Here is a 22,600-nt window from a genome sequence, read left to right as displayed (position 1 = left end):
TAAACAACGATTATATACATAGAAAAGCTGTTATTAAATATGTAGGACACTTTCATATGGTAAAATTAGTACATTATTCCATTTGAAAAACATAAAGGTGTCTCTCGTCCAAATATTTTACACCCCAAATGATTAGCTCACTGAACCATTTAATTCAAGAAAAATTCACGTTGATATCTACAGTGGTTTCGTAGAAGACAACTTATGATACTTTATGTGGGATACCTTGTGTATGAATATTGATAAAATTAACTTCTAGATTATAAGAGGTGATAAGTACACGTTAGAACAAGATAATTCTACAGTGTAGTATGTATTTATAATGAAGTTAGTAAAAGATAACCTTGAAGAAAAAAAGGTATTGTAACTTATTTTTGGATTAACCTGACCAACCTTCGTACCGAATTTGAATTTTATCGAAACTGTCCGTGCATATTTGTCGTGATGAGTTTATATTAGGTGTCATCGGTATTGTTCCCTTATAAATAATTTATATGTACATGTAAAATACTACCAAAAAATATGTTTCCAGCTATAAATAATAATGATCGTGTATGACGAGTTATCACGCCATGAAAAGTTTTCACTCTTTAGAACAAATAGTAACTTTTTCTGTTGATTCACTTGCACATCGTAGTACATTAGTTATTACTTATATCTTTATATTAATGTTTCAGTCAAATTTTTTAATTGGTGTATTTGCTTTGCTCATGACGAATATACTCGTCATCGTCCGTGTCTTATTACACATTTTGGGTGTGTAATTGGCAAAGCAATAATGCGCTTAACATGTTCGCAGCCAGTAATTCACTGACATTTACACGACTTCTACAAATTGTTTCAAGATACCACACACTAAACACGATCGTCGAATATGTTTACACAATAAACATAACAATTCAGAGTTGAGTAAAATATATTTTTAGATATTAAATAGTAAATAATTTGTAGTTTGTCAAGTATGAAAATAAAATAGTGTCTTGGTCGCTATAACGTTTTAAAATAGTCATAATCAGACATTGAAAATAGTACGATTTGATTTTGAAATATTGTACTTATCTCAATGTATCTTCAGTTTATTCGTAACGTTCAAAATAATTATTATTGAAAATAGTGATATAAACTACGTTTATGGATATAACTATTTTTTAATCTTCTGTTACACGTCACTTTTTGGTTTCTTGCGTTATAATAGCACTTCTTCCATGACTCTATTCTCATCACCAAGAAACATTTGAAGTAGATACATATTTAAAATACAAGCCTCTGCATTTTATTTAATTGTTAACAAATTTCATTTTATACTTCAAATTATGAAAATAAAAATATTTTACTTGCTGAAATTTCGATGTATATTTGAAATAGTATTGTTACGTGCTACGGATAACACTTAACAGTATTTTATACACGCATTTGAAGTAAATATTTAAAATACAAGCCTAAAATATTTCATCTTGTACTTCAGATTATGAAAATTAAAATATTTTATTTGCTGAAATTTCGTTTTATATTTAAAATAGTATTTTACTTGAACCATATGGCATCTATTATATTTAAAATAGTATTTGAAATAATTGTTTTTCCAAATTTCACCCAGTTTTGTTACAAGCAGAAAAAAATCTGCAGTCTTGTTTTATCACATTGCAAATCCCGAACCGCATAGCAACGACACTTTATACGGAATTAACTTAATCTATCAAACTAACCACTCCAAAAAACAGTCCACCAAAGACACCCGAAACTCGAGTGCGGTTCACAAACTTCAAGTTCATGTGCTGACACTTTAAGGAAGAAATCTGTTGCACTGAAGGCGGACGCTCCTTCGACAGGTATGACGAGTTCTGTTTGGCGTTCGTAGCTTTATTTACGCAATCTCCTTCCTTATCGTGTCACTTTGCTGTCTCTTTTTCTCTTCGTTTTCATACAAAACATTTGCGATCCATTACAATCGATTGATCACTTACAGACCGGATTGGTCCTTTTCGAAATATTTATAATCTAACCGATATTGGACAGCACGACTGTATTGCTGATGATGTTCAACTGGTACTACAAATACAAATACTTAAATAATAACTTTCAATTGTTAAACACACGTACCAACTTTCTGCGGCAACAGAATGAGGCATCGTGTGCGATGCATTAAATGTAACAATAGATCGATAATATAGAATACACGTTGTTTTTATCTAAAGCTTCATTTTCGGAAAAAATTATTCTGGAGAAATGTTTGCAAATTCAGCTTTCTGGTAAAGAAGAATCACTGAAAATTGATTAAGTACATGTGGTATTATATGTATAAGATCCGGTCTGAGAATTACAAGCCATCTGGATTTATGGAAAGCACAAATTCCATAAATATCGAATATATTTTGGAGAGTGATTTTCTCCGAAAAAATGGAACATCATTCGTCAAAATTGTAGAATAAATTTATTATTTATTTTCTTAGAATTACAACTTTTGTTGGTTGTGCCGTCAATAATGGATTACTTTATATTTATTCATGGATCAGGCGGATAGTCAACGTGATATTCGATATAAAAGCAATTTTTGTAGACACCTTTTATTAAAGTACATATTTTTAAATGAATTTCCAAGAAGAGAAACTGAATAGACCTTAACATTTTTATTAATTGTTTTACTAAATTTAATTTTTAGAATACGGGGAGTCCATTTTTATGTTTTAAACTGTTTTCACTTGAACATGTCATACCTAAATAAAGTAAATTAAAAAATCATTATTCAACTTTATTAATCTCTGTTTCACTTTGTCCATTTGCATGGTCACCTTGATTTTTATGCCATTAGCCTATTTAAAAACAGAGCAGCAGCAGATTCAATTGCAACGTGCGCTTCTGCCTATCTAAATATCGAACAAAGTACAGTTGAAAATTGACAAGCACGTTTGAACACTGCTTGGTTACCGTGTTAATCTATTAATGATTATTTCTGTTTACTTTAATCTGTGTGAGTATTGACATTGGTATGGCATTATGTTTGATATGTATCTTTGTTACAATGAATATTAATTATTTAACATGTTCACTGAGATACGAGGCACGTATTTTACATGTGATTCAATTTCCTTCGTATAAACTAGATCACTTTAAGCCTTCATTATCTCTAAGAAAAAAGTTTTTATCATTCTTTTTACACAAATTAATGATAGTAGATTTAATAAAATTACGGAAGCGTACAGAATCTATCATGGTGTCATTAACAGTAGCTATTTATATTAATTACAAAATGAATAATTTGACACGATTATCACTTGTTGTAAACGATAATTTAATATTAATTAATCTCGTAGAAAATCTAACGATCGATGAGAAATAGGTAATAGAATGTGTAATAAATATGTCAGTTTTTGGTGGAAGTAGAATCAGTGAGTTGTATAGACACAGCAGTCAGTCGTGCTCAATCACAGAGATAATCGAGGAATGCTCGAATATAATTTTTCGTTCTGTTCTGTTTTTAATTGTTTCCTACCTCAGAATTTCACAAAAAATGGTGAACTACTTATGTAATGGTACTCATAACCTTTAAGGACCAATATTGCGTTAATGCAACATTTCAGTTGCAATTTTTTTCAATCAGTTCTCCGTACTGAATTCTGTTATTTAACATTGTTGTTATGAAAGGGAATTCCAGAGATTTGCTGAGGAATTTTCGAGTCGCTATTTCTCTTCTTCCATTTAGATATATAATTTGGTAAAGAGTTAAAAAAACCTCTGTCTAAAAATAGTATTATTACACTACTTGAACCTTAATGGGTTAATACATTTTATAATAGAATAGATTGATTATCACATAGAATCGTCTGCCTCTCGGTTGCATCACATGTAATATTAGTCTTTGCAGGGAATAAATGTTTCGCAAAATTTATTCACACACATAGTTTGGATTTTTTCAAAATAGTCTCGGAAAAATACGAATCTTCGTAAATATCCACAGTCTAGTGAAAACATTAAACTGCAATAACGAACAATTGAATGCGATGTTATTTCACGTTTGATTACATACACGATTCAGAATCTTATGTTTCATCTCTTCGCGTAAGTAAACGATACATGAAATGCAAAACAAGGTAGTAATTCAATATCGTTTACTCGGGTGTCGAAGTTACAGAAGAACTTTGTATTTCCGGTGTGTTCTCGCAGTGTACTTTAGCCTTATAAAATGAAAATCTTTTGAATATAATTAAGTATGTATTAGCTAAAAATAACGTAATATTTTTTTCTGTAAACTCGTTTCCCGATGCACCTACGCCTTTGTAGAGTACGTATTTTGTATAAATTGTACTTTTAGGATAAATGAAAAACTTAAGCTCCAAGCTTTTTTTATCGCGTCGTTGCATAATTTATGTTTCTACGTTCTTGCGAATACAGACACACAAAAATGTTCAAATACCGGTATAATTTGACTTTTATGCTCTGTATTTTAAGCAAACAAATAATAAAAAAAGGTATTTCACTATGTTACAGTATAGTTCTTATATAATAAAAATACAAGAACTTTTTATTTATTACATACTGTAATTTAAATAATTGAAGAAAAAAGAAGGAATAGTTGATTTTTATGTTACAAAAATTTTCGAATATTATGCAAATCAAACTTATAAAATCAAAATAATTCATTTTTAATTAAGAATTAGCATCCTATTATATATCCCTTTTGTTCGGATGTTATAAATAATTTTTTTTCAAGTAATCACTATCAGTACGCTGCCATTCTTCTGTAAAGCGTTCTTTTAATTCTTCTTGTAAACTTACAACTAATTTCCGAATTTTTCGGTCTTATTCGTTCCATAAATTTTTAATGAGATTCAAGTTAAGGGACTGTGGTGGTGATTGTAGAACGTTTGCACAATTGTACAATAACAATTCCTCTCTTCAAATCATTCTCTAAAAATCGGTAACCTTTGTATTTTTACCCCGTACAAGGAAACATTTTGAATACACTTCAATTGATATTCATAATTCAAACGAACGTCTATTGTGCACGTTGGACCAAAGTTCACGAGTCAAGACGAGCTTGTCCTGGTTACAATACGAGTTCAACAATAGACAAAAATATTTTCTCAGAAATAAATCGATTTCGATCGCTTTTACTTTTTGTGCTCAAATATCAGCACGCGTTTTTAATTCTCTGTAACGAATATACTAATGGAAATCGGTTATATTTGATTTTGGTTGTACTTAGAACCATTTAATAGTTGTATTTCATGGACAGAATGAGTCAGGATGTTCGTATACCTAACTGGGAGTGACGCCAGGCAGTTGTTCAGATAACAGGATCTCTGCAGGTGTTCAGTAAATCGGGCATTAACTAAAATTTCTTTTCAATAAATGGAGTTCCTACTGTACTTACGTAATCAAAAACTGAGGAGTAACCGCAACTACCAACTTACAAGGAGACGGACAAAGTTCCCGCGTGTTCCTGTCTTTTAGAAAGAAAAAATTGCGTGTGCAATGTTTATCCTTTTACGTTACCCCTTCCGGACCTGGTGGTAACATTTGTGTATGTACTTTTCAGTACCTACTCATAAATTTTCTGCACCTAAAAATAGGAATTTCTTGAATATGCTATATTACATGCAAATCTGATCTGTGTTAATGTACTATACTAGAAGCAAAAGCATTCTGAATAGTTATTTAGTTGAATTGAAATTCATTACGTACAATAATAATAGATGATTTAATTAATAGAAATAGAAAGAAAAATTTAATTAAGATATGTAGAGGACGTTTTCTCCTCCCATTATTCGTGTACTTAGGAATTTATTAAGTTAAAAATAAAGTGAAAACTCCATTCACATTTATTAAAATAGTTAACAATATATTGTTTTTTAACGGGAACTGTCAATGTGCACTCTGTATATGTTGACATGCGTTGACAATATATTCAATATGTTGATTTGTTATTGATTAATATTTATTATATTAAATATTGGTATTTATTAAAGTTCGTGGTTTACAATGTTTTGCAAACATTCATATCTTACATGAGCGCATAAAATCCATAGTTCAATGTTCATTCATCATGAAACTAATATTTTACTATCACTGGACTACGGATATTATGCATTTATCGCATACAAGATTGTCTCAAACTCAACACAGTGAAATTTTAAATAAAATGTACTGAGGTTTTTATTTTCTGCCAAAACTTGCAGGAACCTCAACCAGACAAGCAAATTTTTATTGATTATAAGTTAATCCACAAAAATCTATGTTTGCATAAACCGGCGCAGTTTAACTATGACTAATCATCAATATAAATTATCTTGATAATTGGAAGAAAAAAAGACGTGGAATATGTTGCACGAAATTACTGGTTATTTTTTGGAAAAATTTCTCCGCACTTGTCAAAAAACAGAATTGAAAATGCTTTCCACAAAAAGTCTGGCTTCCACGTTAATATCTATTGCATGTGTCTCACTGGTAGAAGGATCGCGAAGTTTTAATCCCGGTGGTAGAATTTAACGGACAACAGAACACCTCGGAAACTTGGAAAGCTAGCCGACATCGCGTATTTGCCCTTTCTCTATTTGAAAAGGTCGTACGTTATGGTACCCTTTTGTAACCACGAGAGCGGCGCATATTAAAAGCTTGTGGAACATTTTTTTTTTTACCTACCGCCAAGCAAACAGTGTTACATTGAATTTTATTATAGATCTCGGAGAGTAATAAAAAACAGGTAAATACAAAGCAAAAATAAAATTTTCTTTTGAAACCTCAAATAATTGCTCCTTGGGTTAGGTCTGGGTTAGGTTTACGATATTAATTGAACAATAAGATGCAACTACACGAAACTTCGTAACTAGTTACTAGTAGTTGATCACGGTCTGATTGTAAGGACGGACATATACATATGTAGAAAAAGCATGATCCACTGAATCATTATAACAATAATGAAGTTCCGCACCATTTAAATAATCTTAAGTAAAGCTTTGTTCCGTCGTAGACCGAAACGACGGTTATACAGTCAGACGATACCGTTACTTTTTATTATTTTATTCCTTTTTTTTCAGTCAATTTATATATTTTGCAAGACCGACCCTTTGCAATTTTAATTTCGTTAACACAAAGAGAATAATAGACAAAAGAAGCGAACATTTGGTCTGCAGTCCGCCACATGCGCTCGGTAACCTGGGACCCATCCGCGCCGGGCCTTACCGGGGCGCGCTGACTCGCAGACAATATAATCATAAAACCCTACCGTTGAGAGACTCGAAAATTCGTCGCGGTCAACTCGCACCGCGACCACGTGCGCGATATTTTCCTGACGTCCGCTTCGCCCTGAAGGAGAGGTATTCCACCTCCGCGTCGCGTGAAAAACCCGAGAAATTTGCCTTCCCCTTCAGGGCATCACCAATAAGGAGGCGAGTTTTGGTCACGCCTTCATCAAACTTTGAGGAAGCGCGACGTCACACGAAACTCGAACAGACAGTCGAAAAGATACATACAGTCGAAAAGATACATACAGTCGAAAAGATACATTCAGTCGAAAACATTCAATAGAAAACACTCGTTCGCAAACACTCGTTCGCAAAACATACTCGTTACGACTAGAGTCACACGGACTCAATTCATTCGCATTAACTCGCAATCGAACAATCATTCGACAACATTCGCATCACGATTCGCCAGCTCCAACGGTCGAGCAATTATTTGTTTTTCTCACTAAGAAATTGAAACAGTTGCCTAAAATTAATTTGGCGGGCAACAGTTCGCAACCGGACGCGTACCACGACGGTCGAGCCTGGAATTTACAACTCCAGGCGGATTCGAAAGAGAAATCCACGCGGACGGACGCGACAAGCTTGTTTACAATCTATTCATAGTATGGAATATACTGTACGTGTACGGTTCAAACAACAACGCATTGATTACTCATGAAAAAATAAATTGGACATCAAAATAAAAATTTTTAAGCTGAAGCCTTGTTTTGGAAAGAACTGACTATGAAAAATTAATGTATACGGACATTGGTCAAGACTTTGTTTTCGTGTCTGATTATTACTTGTCTTTTCTACTTGCTGTAAGCACAAGTGCATGAACATCAGATAAATGCCACTTTTCTTACTTTTAAGTTTAGTGTTATTTTATTCGTAAGTTTAATGTTATTTTATTGTTATTTTAATATTATTTTATTGTTACTTTATTAGTTTCTTTGTCAAAGAAGATATTTAAATGCTCGTCATTGTTCAATATTGCTTTATTGACACTTTATGCATCCTTTGTCATTGTTTTTATAATTAATTCAGAAGCCACTCCAAAGTACAAACCAGGTGAAAAAACAATAAAAAAAAGTTTTGAATAGCAGTTTGTAAATGAATTTTTACCATTAAACTTTTTTTATCACTTTTTAAAAGCTGCCGTACACCATTGCATTTTTATACCTTCAACGTGTCCGCAGAAATTAAATGTCACAACGGTTCATTGAACATTACGTTAAACGTTGCAAACAAAGCTGCACACACTGATCACCAGTGAATAACAAGCGAAATCCATGAAAGCTTTTCGCTCCGGGTGAAATTTGCTTACGTAACTTGTTATGCTAATTCGGTGCAGTAAACTCAATGCAACAGTATTCACGTGTTTTTGCCCGTTTAAAGGGTTTCTTCGTGACGAAGGATTCGTGTTCTCACAATAAAGTGATTGGGACTAAATTATGTGAAATGTTAAAATCTAAATTATAATTTGAAAATTACGCAACCAATCGGAGGAATATATCAGAGTAGGTCATATTCGTGTTTAATGTACTATCCCCCTTTTGCAATATGGTGAGGCCACAGAATAAGGAATTTGGTGGTTGTAAACACACCCATTGTGAAATAAATTTCATGTACGCATATATCATATACTTCATTGTTATATGTATAAGATGTACCAATAAGTAATCCACGACATTTTATCAAACTCAGTACTGATTTTCGAGGAATACAGAAGCTTTATATCGTGTTATTTCAAATTTAAACTATGTTACCAGTTTATTGTAAAAGAAATATGGAATTAATTATTGGTGCATCTAATATATTATGTAATATATACCACCATCGTTTATAAATATCTGTCCACCCTCATTTTTTCCATTTTGCTAAAAAGTGAATTAGATACCTCGAAAGAACCAGTTTCCTTCATAGAACAAACAAAGTTCATAGTCATTTATGAAGCACTCTCAAAGTGAAATAGATATTTATTCGATGGAAGCATAAATACTTATCAGTGACAGTGTACATATAAATAGAATTAGAGATGTTAGGTTCAATTTAACTCTTATTAATTTTTTATCATGTCCTTTCTACCGTAAAAATATGCAGTGTGTTTCCAAACTGGTGGTTCAGTCCCAAAGGATTTAATTCTACGTGCTAAAATATGTCAAAAATGTTGAATAAAATTCTTTCCTATGATCCTTCGTTATTGAAACAATTGAGTGTAGAAATCTACTAAATACACGTGGAATTGAATAAGACTTGGCCAGTGTGGCTGCTCATGACATTCCGTTTATGGATATTTTTTTTCCGTAATACACACGCATTAGAGGAATTTCCAAAATCAATTTTATCGAAAACGAAGCATCCTACGACAAACATTTATTTTACATTTTCGATTTATTTTTGCATGTAAAATCGAATTCCGATTACAAGAACAAATCCAATACCGATTGTACATGTATTCCAGAATTTATATGGTTCTGTGATTCCATTTAAATATCGACTCAATTTCGTATTCTGTCGAATAAAGTCATCCATTTTCCGACGAAATCAGATCAAGATTCAATTAAAAGCAACATTTTCACCAATCAAACTCAAATCAGTACTGTACTCGCGCAAGTCGCAAACTTTTTCCAATGATCAAGAACATGAATAAATATCACGAATTGGAAGAACTGTAAGTTGTAAATAGAAATTTGTTCCTATGTATTCTTATTGGACAAAATTTAGTCAAGCAAAATTTTGAACAATCAGGCTCAAATCAATACTGTCCTTGCGCCAGTCGGTACCTTTTTCCAATAATCGAGAACCTAAATAAAGTTTCGCGAATCGGAGAAACTCTAAGTTGTAAACAGAAACTAGTTCCTCGCGCCATTCCGTCCTGCGAGACGCTTCAATTTCCTTGGAATTTCGTTTGGGCGCTAAGTAGTCACCCGGTCCAAGGATGAATACCCGAATTAGTAGGTCATAGGGGAGGGAAGAACATTCCGAGTGTCAAAACGTCTGAGCGATCGTTAGCCTGTTAATGTCCGTGACACGCGCGAAATTAACGGATGAATGGCGTATTATAGTGGGTTTACTGCGATGTTAAAGGACAGATGGCACTTCTGACCATTCTGACTCGACGGTTGATCCACGAAAGCGATTTGTTCTCACAAAACAGGCAAGTGTCTTTCGCATCGACGCGCAAACTGTACCTTCGGAGCCCGTGTAATTAACTCCTGTAATACTATACCTTTTATTGTTACACAGGCTACCAGAGGTTGAGGGTATTTTATGGCCACCCAATAAAAATGTCTAATCTCTTACAGAATTTTATATTTTGAATATATCTGGGAATAAAGAGTTTCAAATAAAATAGGTTCAATTTAACTTAAAAATATGTATTACAAATAAACAGTTTTTTAAGTAATTTTTTTAAGAATACAGAACTTACAGTAGTGGACAAAACAATTACCACTTGTCTGATTCTTTATATTTCTATTGTCTTTTAACATCAACTGAAAACCCTAATACATATATACAGCGTCCAATTCTCTATTGGAATATAATATTAAAGACGTATTAAAGCTTTAAGTTGATGCTGAAAAATAATAAAAACAAAATAAATAAAAAAAGTGATATCTTTTATCTCTGCTACAATATGTATTGAAATAAGACCTCGTGCAATTAAGTCGCTTCCACTTTAACAAATCATCGCAATCTTTACATACAGGGTGAGTCACATAACTTAATTCCCACGTTTGCACAATTTTCTTCCGAAAGTAATTGTCCTAACCGTGACTTAAATAATGTGTCAAGTTTAAAACAACTCAAGGTGATTTAAACTTTGAATTAGACAAATTTCTTCAACATTTATTATATAGTAATTTTGATGTTCGTCTGGGACTTGTTGAAATTTTTGTATTATTCTATCTTGAATTATTACATATGTCAAACAGTAAATTGTTTTGCAGTATTAACTTTTATAATTCTTTGTTACTTTTACTCTGTTAACACACGCTCATTATAGTTTGGACGTCCGTAATGGGACTTTACCATTACCTTGTTAAAGTAGAATACACGTTATAATATTTGGTTACAGGAAACTGTTGATTTTCCAGGAGTGCACCACATAGCATAAAATGCATTGTCACTAGAACTACCGACGATAAACACATATTTGCTTCGATCGGTGGATAAACATGAAAAACTTTTGAAAATTTAGAAATTTAGAAATATACTAATTTCTTCACTCTCATATAAAAGGTGCAAAAGATCTGACACAACGTATTGCCATAACATTTTAATCGTCGTTGTAAGAGTGTATTGACAAGACATTTTGACTTGCTTGGTAGTTCTAGTGTTAATAAAGATTAATTCGATTCGGAAAGTAGACTATGGTGTAATAAATCGTGTAAATAGAACGAGAATCTTTAAGTACATTCTATTTGTTCTAGGGAACATTGGTGTTCAATAATATTACACTGCGAAAATTTCATAATAATGTAAACTCTGCAATTTAACAAACCATTTACCTACAGAAAAAGACAAAGCTGTGAGTACTGCTGAACAAACTATTTTATAAAATCAAGAACGTAGAGGAACCTGTTGTACCTTCGATACGTTTTTTGTTTTTATTGTTTTTTTTTTCAAAAATCCTAAATAATTTACGCACTTTATAGATTGTATATAGTTTACTGATTAATAAGACACATAACTTAATTTTTCTAGAATGATTCCAATATTTTTTATTAGAATTATAAATGATTAAAGAAAAGACGCTAATTATATCAATGGTACAACATTTATGTACCTCGGACCTAGTACTTGTTTTTGTGAATTATGTATGAATATAGGTATATTTTCTGCTTTACAATAGGTACTACTTATAATAATATGCGAAATATTAGGGTTATTTAAATCTCTATTCTTATAATAACTTTAATACCTTCTTAATCGGTCTTTACGGTATCTCTAATATTTCTATGCTTTCTGGTTTTTATAACTTTTTTATTCCGTTTTTATTACGGGGCACCTTCATAATTTGCTTACCTGTTTAGAAAGAAAAACCAGTCCAAGGTACAGTACGATTTTTAGGCCCAAGGTATAACACTATAAAAATTACAAAAGCAACTTCATGTCATTTATAGATTAGAGATTAAACTCTTTTTTCTACAGCAATCTATTGTTAAATAAGCTACGAAACTATATTAAAATAATTGGTTGTAACTTTATGTATAGAAATAAAGTTATTTACAAAAGTTCAGACGAAAAAAAAATTACGTTTGATGTGAAAACATCTTCAAATCGTCGTAACGCCTCAACTTGCAACGCGAGTGCTTGCAAACTACCTTTTGTGATTTTTCTCACAGATTATGTGTAATCTAGTATTGCCAATTTTGCAAAAGAATTCCACCAATCCGTACTATAAATCACAAGTTTTTATCATAAAAAGTGACATTAAATCGTTTCATCGTTTCTATATAAAAAAGCAGACATTATCATTCTGCTACTGAAAAAAATACTACTAAATCGTAACGGAAGAAAGTTTCCACGGGAACGAATCGGTAAGGCCAATCCAAAGCGACTCTAAATGTATCCCCGGAACTTTGACATTTGAATCAGCTGGGTAGGCGTGACGTGGTTAGATTGGATCCGTGATGACGGAAATAGAGCCTGCAAATCGAAGAAACAGGATTATGGTCCCGGCGATGGAGGATCAAATTGCTGAAACAAGCACAGTCGAAGCGTTTCTTGCCGCTTCCTTAATTTTTCTTAGCATCCTTCGTCAGCTCTGATCCACTTTTCTGGAGTAACTGATTCAATTCTCTCGCCTTCTTTCTGTTCGATCGGTTAATGTACGTGGTGATTATCGTTGGTCGGTTAGGATTATTGGAAACAATTGTTAGCTATCTAAAAGGTTTTCATCATTTCTATCCATTATAATATCAAAATAGCCCACATATATGTATATTCACCTGCAGAATAATAATTATTATCGAAATTAATTGATACATTACAAGGTGTTTTTAAAAGTATCATATGTCACAAAATCCGAAGACATATTCCACACCTCGAATCTGAGAAGAATATTCTAGCAAACTTGAATTCGCAAGCATTTTGTTTTGGAAGTATTCTTGATATAATTTAAATAAATAAAATAAGAATGTATACATATGTATAAATTAAATCAAGTGTATTTGCGATACAAAATGCCTGTGAACTCAAGTTTATTAGAACTTTTTTATCAAATTGAAGATACGGAATACGTTCTTGAACTTTCTTACACACTTTTAAAACACCCTGTAATTTATGAAATATTATTTATTATACATTTTTTCACGTATAATGTAAACGGGTATTTTATAGTGTACTATTGTAGCTTCAAAAAAGGTTTTAATTGGTTGATCTCAAATAGAGATAGACAAATATTTATTCGAATATTACCACTAAAAACAATAAGGATGAGCTTCTTCTTGATAATTATTTCTTGAAATAATTATACACATATCGCTATGCCGCAAGAAACGTGTCACAAATCGAAAACATGTAATTTTCCAAGAATATAAGAAAAACCGTTTGATACATCACGTAGCGTTTTATTCTATTAAATGAAGTGAAACCTAGTGCCATCTCCCTTGACGTACTGGGCTTGAATTTATATTTTTCTGCTTAGTGGATCTACTTATTAGAAAATATTTCACGGAATGAAACGAAAAACGAGAATTTTTCACTTGGTACATTTGGTCTTTCAAAATCAAATATTACTCCATTCTATTACATTAACGATATGTAAATGGCCGATTGTTCACGTCAAAGGTACTCTATTGACTCATGAGACAAGAGTTAAAACGGTACAATTATGTGTCACAATCTAGCCCGTAGTAGGCACATTACAGTAATGTCTCGATGAGTGTGACGAAGTTGCGTCCGATTCGGTGCATTCGTGGCAAGGCGGAAAGGTCTTCAGCCACTCATACATTTTTTTTTGCACTAAGCCGAGCCTCTGCTTAGTTTCTGTTTACTTTGTTTTGATTGGTTCCAGAGGTAGAACTCCTACGTGGTGGGAATAACGCAGTTGTTCGCGTCGAATTCATCGAGGGATCACTGTAGTTCGCATTCGCATCAGCAAGAATTTCAAATGTTTAATATTCTTAAAATCTCACATTCTTTAATTAACGGTTTTAAAAAACATAAAATTTTCCACGTAATGTGGGTATCACCGAAATTTTCTACCTAAAACATAAGTTTCATTTAAACCCTACTATTTATTTCTAAAAGTTATAAGACATAAAAATTTGAAAATCCCGATTCTCAACAGTGTACCTGCAGTGGGTGCTGGAATGAAGTATGACTATCACGGGTTAAAATTGATTAATTATTGATATTTTAACAGTCTGTTATTCCAATTACTTTCTAACATTTACAAAATACCCGTAACCAACGATCTTCTATAACTTTTTATTTAAATTTCCCTATGATTTTGCATTCGTAGTGTCGTTGGAATAATAAAGTGGATAGTGTAACAAATAATTTCAGAAGTCAGTAGTCCAATGTCGTGGTAAATAAACCTGACAATTTACGAGGGAATCCCTTTTTACTGGCTGACAGAGAATCGAACCGCGTGCATCTGTGACCATCAGGCTGCCTTCGGGGCATGTCAGTCGAGCGCACACTTCGAAGAATTAATTATAAACATCTCGAATTTCGCGTCTGCGTCGAATTGCCGGATGTGCGGATTCAGCGTGCAACACCTGACGGGAAATTGCAACGGGCGTCGGGAACTGCGGCTGAAGAGCCGGAGGAAAAAAAAACGTTGATACGAGGGAAATTCATTCAGACACGAAGATACACGTTAATGACATCGTAAAAATGCAAAGACGCGTGAACCGAAACAAACGCTAATGGAGAACCATCAAACATATCTGTGCTACGAATAATCATTTGGAGACGCTGACGATGGAATTTGAATAACATGGAAACTGTTGTTTTAACGTTACGCACTGTACAATTTATATACTGAATTTATAGTCGAACAGTTTTATCGTAATATTAACTAAGGTCAGTGTCCCTATTTCTAATGATGTAAGAGTTCTGTTATCGCAGAAATTGATTTTTGTTATTTATTTATGCAACAATCGATAAAAGAACTTACTAGATATAAAATTTAAACCTTCCTTTATAATTAAATTTAAATATAAGTATTTTTAAAAACATTGTAACTTAATAATAGTTCATTTAAAATGTCCGTATTTCTGCTCAGCGAAAATGAAAATGCTCGTATTTCTGCTCACAAGCGTGTTCCTATTTCAGCTCAGCGAAAATGGAAATGCTAAACCCAAACTTTGACGAACAATATTAAAGATCCCGTAAGTTTTTTTAGTGAAAACGCAGCGTCCACGTGCAACTCACGATTGCAACGGAACCGCTTAAATCACGTTCCTTTATGTTGGACACTTGTTAAATTTATTTCTATGAAAATTCTGCCATCTATTGAATAGCAGGCTGTAACATTTTGTACGGAAGTACTGAACTAATTTAAATAATTTTTGGTATAACTAATTTATTATTTAACTTTTTACATTAAATAAAATATATACGTACTGGGCAGAAATCGGGACGTGATTAGAAATACGAAGATTGACCTTACTACAGAAATATGCAACGTTCTTTATTTTTATAATGGTGAAGTCAATTGGAAAAGTTATTAGTTACTGAAATAAATCTTGGTATAGTGTTCAAATATAGCATCTGCAACTGTGGATATTATAATAGTGTTCAGTAACATCCTGAATATTTGAAACTGAAAATAATGGATGAAAATTGTGGACAAATGAACAAAATATTCAGTAAATACAGAATGTTTCTATTGTATTTAAGTACCTACGAATCAGAAACAATTAAAATCATTAACGAAATCAGATACAATTAATTTCATCGACAATTTATTAGAATCTCACTTTAACGCTGGAACTACCACCGTTGAATAAGTACAAATTTTAGTTGTATAATATGGTAATATTACATTGTAATATAATTAATAATACATCATAACAAAATTCTATACGAAGTTAATGTTGAACATAAATTTCGACACAAACACCTTTATAGCTTCAGTGATCGTCAAACGAGGAATCTAAAATTTGTCATTTTGACAAGCTTCCTGATTCCAGTGTTACTAGTTGGAAAATAAAATCGACACTGAATAACTGAATAAAGGCTCTTTAAATCGAATTCCCTGCGGTTGCTCACTGCCGAGCTTACTGTCCCCGTTCATTACATTGAACGAGTTTAATCCGCTACTGTCCAATTTAACGTTCAAATCCCATACCAATTTTATTATTATTAAGGAAATAAAAATATTGTATTTTTGCACAGTTCACCAGTAAAACTTGAAAACGTGTTTTTCGAGTGATCACTATAGAAAAGTTGGGAGAACATTGTTCGACCAATCATCAAAAGTGTAATCATTTTGCTTCATAAGTCGGTTTTCAAAGAGCAATTACAGCAATCCCTCCATGTACGCGGATTCACTTCAACGCGCTTGAATTACCAGAGCCCAGAGATAACATTAAACCATGTAAATAAATTATAGTTGCATCAAAAAGTGTGTTTTTCGTTGCTTGTAAGTTTTTAAAAAGCCTCTAATTAAAACTTTTCTACCCCAGTAAGAGCTAAATACATATTTGAGAATGTGGAATGGATCCTTATTTTAAACGGCTTTTCATGGTTCCATTTACGCGGTTTCCATTTACTGTATATCACTCTTACTGTTACGAAGTAAAACTGTTATTGTGACAATTGTTTGTATTTTTTGAAAAATCTAATGTTACTGTGTCGTGTTGCTTTTGTAGGAACGTTGCGATTTATGTATTTAATAATGAATGTTGTCTGTTAATATCTGAAGTATTTTTTAAATTTGTTTCAGATGGCGGCGTAGTTGGTGGTTCGAGAGCTGGCCCGGTGGTGACTCTTCACACGTTAGAATTGACACCACGCGGTAGAGTTTTACTGCGACTTGCACCACCCGAGACTGCTCGAGCGTATCTGCCGCCTGAATATCGACCGGGTCGTGTATATTCGGACACCGATTCGGAAAAGGTACGTGACACCAGTTTTACACTTACGAGAAAGTTAATTATTCATTCAGGAAAGGCGGTAGCCTGTCATGGCAAATCGTTTAATTTCATTGAATTTCATTTAAACGAAAGCGTTTAAATGAAATTTGTTTATCCGATTAAGTCAAGTGAAAATGAATATTCATTTAGTGGTATTCAAATATAGATTTTTGGGCCCATAAATTTTATTTATACGCTACTTCAAATCGGTAGAAAATGGAAACAGTCGTTTTACATTTTGTTTCTTTTATTTGTAAAATATTTCGATAAAATTCCTGCAATTTCTGTCGAATTTTGCCGAACGCAACAAATAAACTGAATTCTTTTTTTTTTGTTTATTAACAGATATTTATTTGTGGAAATATATTGCTCGCACAGTCGGTTAACCGTTTCAGTTTACAGTATCTTCTATTCTACAAATTGTACTCTCAAAGTCAGTAAACATCGACAATTCTATATTCGCATGTAAAAAAATCGAATCTGTACATTGAATTTCAATTTTCATTTCTATATATTATTTTCTCTCAAAAACATTGTTTAACCTCTACCCTTTAGTTGTGTTTTATAGTGTAAACTTGAGATTCAGATATAATCTGGCTTACTACACAATTTTTTGGTGCACAATACTTTAACCCTTGAAAGCGACCATAAAAGTAATCCCAAACTAATTTCGTTTATTATGTTTATTGCAAAATATGAGAGGAAACTGATTTGTTTTATAATAATATTGTCACTGTTGATGTTTTGAATAAATACTTACAAAATTAGTCTTACCAATTGTTACGTCTTTTTAATAGTATTTAAAACAAAATTCATATGGGGTGAAATTTCACTCATGGTAGCTTTTAAGGGTTAAACATGTACTTGTTTGCAGAGACGAAAAGGTACGTCAATTAGCGAACTAAAATGAGTATGGTTCTGTGAAAAACAGCAACCCAATTTCATTTTGCAAGTGTATAATGTTAACATAAACCTAACGCAGGTGTACGTGACGTGACACTCAAAGTGTTAACAGCCATCTAACGTTACCTTATAACTTTTTTCGTTAATTGTGACATTCTCAAAGTTGCAATCTTTACGTGTCATTTAGGAATTTTTACATATGATAATTATATTTGGTTATTTAGGAGTAAATCAGAGATTTTTGATATCTTGTATTTGTTGTATTAGTAATGACACGGTAAGAATTTTCTACTGAGTTTGTTCTACTAATTATTTCATTGACGGTTAACTACCAAGTAATTAACATTAAATCTACCGAACCCTTCATAGAGGTAGGAATTAGAACGGCAAAAGCGATCGTGGTAGGTTTACTGTTAAATTTATGGATTACTATTCCTATTATAACAAGGAACGTAAAATTTATTGAATGTCACACCAGAGAAAATGTTTGTAAAATATTAAATTAGACGTGCTAAACTTTTTATGCTTATTCCACGTTTCTTTTAAAGAATGTTTTGACTTTCCATAAAATATAAACCAATTAAATCGTACATGGATACAAATCTAATTTAAACAGATGTCTCTAATAATCTATTTAATAATTGTAGCAGCTAATGTAACCATTAAACATATTTTCTTAGAATACATTGATGTAAAAAATGCCTTATTGTAAAAACAAAAATTATTAAATAACAATTGAAGAGTACGAAATTGCTCTTGATACGTGACGAAATTGCGATGTGTAAATGCTTTTACAACTCGAATCCTAACCATCAATATGTACAATATAATACTAATAATAATAGTAACAGTAGTAATTTTTATTTTCATCCTCACTGTTAAGAAATTGACTTCGTTTACAATTTCCTAATTCTTAGCAAAACTATCTTGGCCCTAAGCTCCACGCATTCGTTCATCTCACTCATTCTCCTTTCTGTCACTATCTTACTAACCTATTTTTCTTAATATTACTTAGTACTATTAAGTATTAAAGTAATATTAATATTCACAAGAAAACACGAATATCGTAGCTAACAACGTGACGCATACACCAGTCGAACGAAATTTTCAAATTTTCATAATTAAGCCTCCTTTTCGTGTGTATATGTTTATTTACACACAAGAGTGCTCGGCGAGAGCGAAAGGTCGCTTAATTAAATACACTGTGTTTTTTTACGTACTCCCGAGAGCGCAGAGATTTTTCACTGAATGCCGTTTCGTTTCACGGAATTAACGCGGACCCTAGCCTGTAATACATTCACGACCCGATAATTAATTGCGGTCTCTGTGTAACGACGTTTTCTACAATGCGACAATTTAGAGCAAAATGGCATGGCACGTGGTGCCGTTCCGACCGTCGCGAACGGTGACGAGCAAATTGGCAAACAAATTGTTTATCGGGAAATTAGCGAGCCTGGTTTTTTCGTCCCGCATTAGCGATCCTCGAGCGGCTGTAATCCTGTACCCGTTCACGCTCGTTGGAACATTTATTCCCGATTGTCGAACTCGATTGGTGAAAATAGGCGATTCGAGGTTTCCAGCGTCAAGCTTGAATCGAGTTAAATATTAACACGCGATAAACATGAAACGAAAGGAATTATACGATTGAACGTGTATCTGAACCGAATTTTGTTGGAATGAACAAAAAAATAGTTAGTCTACTATTTTTTGAGAAACTTTGTACTCCTTTCAAAATAATTGAAATACTTAGTTCATGAATAATTTAGTCATTTTGACCAAATAAAAAATTGGTAAGATATTCTGAATCTAAAATATGTTAACGGCAAATTGGAACTATGGTGAGTTACTCACTGTTACACCTGATAGATAACTGATATTTATTGTACGTTATGGCCGGTGAATGTGTTAATGGTGTAAGTTGATTGGTAATAAATTTTAGTTAATATCATGGGCAGATAGATTCGACTTGAATGTACATATGTTCTGAATAATTACTGCATATCTTCACTGGTATCTCAATAAGGAGGTGTGGAGGATATCATCTCGAGATGAGTTGATAGTGATCTATGTATATCAAAATAATTGATTTCCTAGATACACTGACAATCAGTAGGACCCCGTATAATGCGGCACTCCTATAAAGCGAACTAAAAATTAATACTCAAAACTTTACGTTTTTATTGTATTAAAATGATATATACAAGGCAAATTATTTTGTTGTATTAGAAACATTTTTTTTATTCAGCTTTAACATTTTGCACTCTAGGTCACGTATAACACGAAACTCGTATAATGCGGCACTTACAGTACCGGACAAAAGTATTCATATACCCTTTAAAACGGAACAACATTTTTAAAATTGGTCCAAATGACTTGAGTTCTTTTGTGCAGTTAGGGACATTGGTTTACTAACTGATGTGCAAAAAAATTGAAAAAGTTGTAATTGGTCGGAATCGCAAAGAAAATAGTAAAGGTCATTTTTTATAATTTTTTAATCTGAGGCTATAATAAAAATTGAATAAATACATATCGAAGATTTATGTTAGTTATATACGTACTGAAACTTTTATTGAAACCGGTTGATACAGAATTGTTAGATTTGCTACAGTTGTAAGTGAAAAGTCGGGAAAAACTGCGATTTTCAACATTTTTAATCGTTTGTATCTCGTAGCAACGTTAACCGATTCAGATGAAATTTTCAACATGTATATAACTAACATAAATCTTCGATATTTATTTATTAAATTTTCATTATAGTCTCCCCCCTTCCCCTGGTGGTGGGGATAACGCCTGGACAATAATCGCATATCAACAAAAAATCAATAATCGCGAGGACTCTGTACCTCAAAAGTATATTTACTAACTCACGCCATTAATACTTTCAAGGGCTCGTATGTATACGACGTACACGTATTGAATTTCATCATGAATACACTTTCATTTCCTTCTTTGTATGCTTCCTTTCATCGAAAATGTACTTTTTTTCATATTTATAAGCGACCTACGAATCATCATTTCCTTCGAATCAATTATAAATTTTTTTGTTGAGATATTTGCTTGTTAGCTGTAAATAATTCAAAATTTCTAGGTGCTTTATAAATATGAAGCGAGCACATTTCAATGTTTCGATGAAAAATCGTTTTCTATTCATGTTCTCATTATGTTGAATTTAATTTGTGAAAATCCTAAATACCCTCGCTCTGATTGGAAATGAATGCTAATTTTTAGGTGAGTTGTAAATAGAAATTAGATTGTAATTGCTAGCTAACTATTACACATTTACCACGTAGTCCTCGTCTACTTTTATTATCCTTTCGTGATACATTTCTCGTAATATTGAAATAAAAATCGCAGTCTTGTATGTAACTTGGTCAAATATGTATGATTGTCTTTTGTGAACAAAGTGAGTTAGTTATGTGAGTACTAAGAATTAAGTAAAGGTAAAAAATTCATCTTCAATAGAGTATCTTCATGATCATTGAACTATTGAATCGTTTGGAAAGTTCGTGGGGGTTCGAGCACACTGTCTTCGTTACCTTTTTACTGAACGAAGAAAAACTCGTTTGATCCGACAAACACATACAATTTTGCAGGTGTGAGTTGAATGTATTTGCTCTACAAACTACTCGTCCTGTTTTTCTATTCTCTATGAAAAATACTAACGTAACGTCTAAAAGAGTACAAAGTTCATTTTTATTATGATCTATGAAAGTGGTAAAAAGAAATTATATTACTTGAAGTAGAAAACTATATAGTATCTACCTAATTAATTATATTTTGTCTAAAAAGATTGTTCCCTTACATCGTCAGATTATTCTGTATTAAAGAAACCACTTAGAAAGCGAAATCCATCACGAAGTAGGTTGAAGTTTCTTTCAGCAGAAACAATCGAAGTTCTATATAACTGGTACGATAAAATTTCTTGCAAAATAGGAAGAAATTGTAAACAGAGTAGTAAATAACAATATACTATTAATTGAAAAATACAGATTGTAACTTGGCTTTTAAAAACATTGCGATGTTTTCAAACCACCCAATATAAATAAATATCCATAGTTTCTATTAATATCAGTAATGTGATAATTGTATTTGCTGATTTTATGAATTTATTGCTATGCTGCATCGCGATATTTTCTTTCTCTTGTTCACTTCACTGCTCTTCTTCCCCTTTTCCAGTCGGACAAACGTCCGTATTTCCAGCGTGTCGGTATTTATCTCCAACAGATTAAAGAGAGAAAACACGACCCAGGCAATAAATAAACTTCGAGCGTTGATACGTTCTCCCGTCGCGGTTCCGAATCTTTCTATCTTTTCGCGTGCGATTCGGATGATTAGTGATTGTTCCATGTGAAAGTGTTGCCGTAGAAATTAATGAAT

The 22,600-nt window shown here is 32.5% G+C and overlaps 1 protein-coding gene across 1 annotated transcript in view; it reads left to right on the top strand.

Moving 5' to 3' along the window:
• The window catches only part of LOC107194348, a 112,179-nt gene that overhangs the window by 44,407 nt on the left and 45,172 nt on the right, over window positions 1-22,600 (top strand). The window contains exon 2 of the mRNA XM_015583965.1: window positions 17,131-17,303. Coding sequence (XP_015439451.1) covers window positions 17,131-17,303 — 173 coding nt within the window. The remainder of the gene's footprint in view (window positions 1-17,130; window positions 17,304-22,600) is intronic.

The sequence above is a fragment of the Dufourea novaeangliae genome, unplaced genomic scaffold (assembly GCF_001272555.1).
Source record: "Dufourea novaeangliae isolate 0120121106 unplaced genomic scaffold, ASM127255v1 scaffold12, whole genome shotgun sequence".
NCBI lineage: Eukaryota > Metazoa > Arthropoda > Insecta > Hymenoptera > Halictidae > Dufourea > Dufourea novaeangliae.
This window is presented reverse-complemented; position numbering and strand designations above follow the sequence as displayed.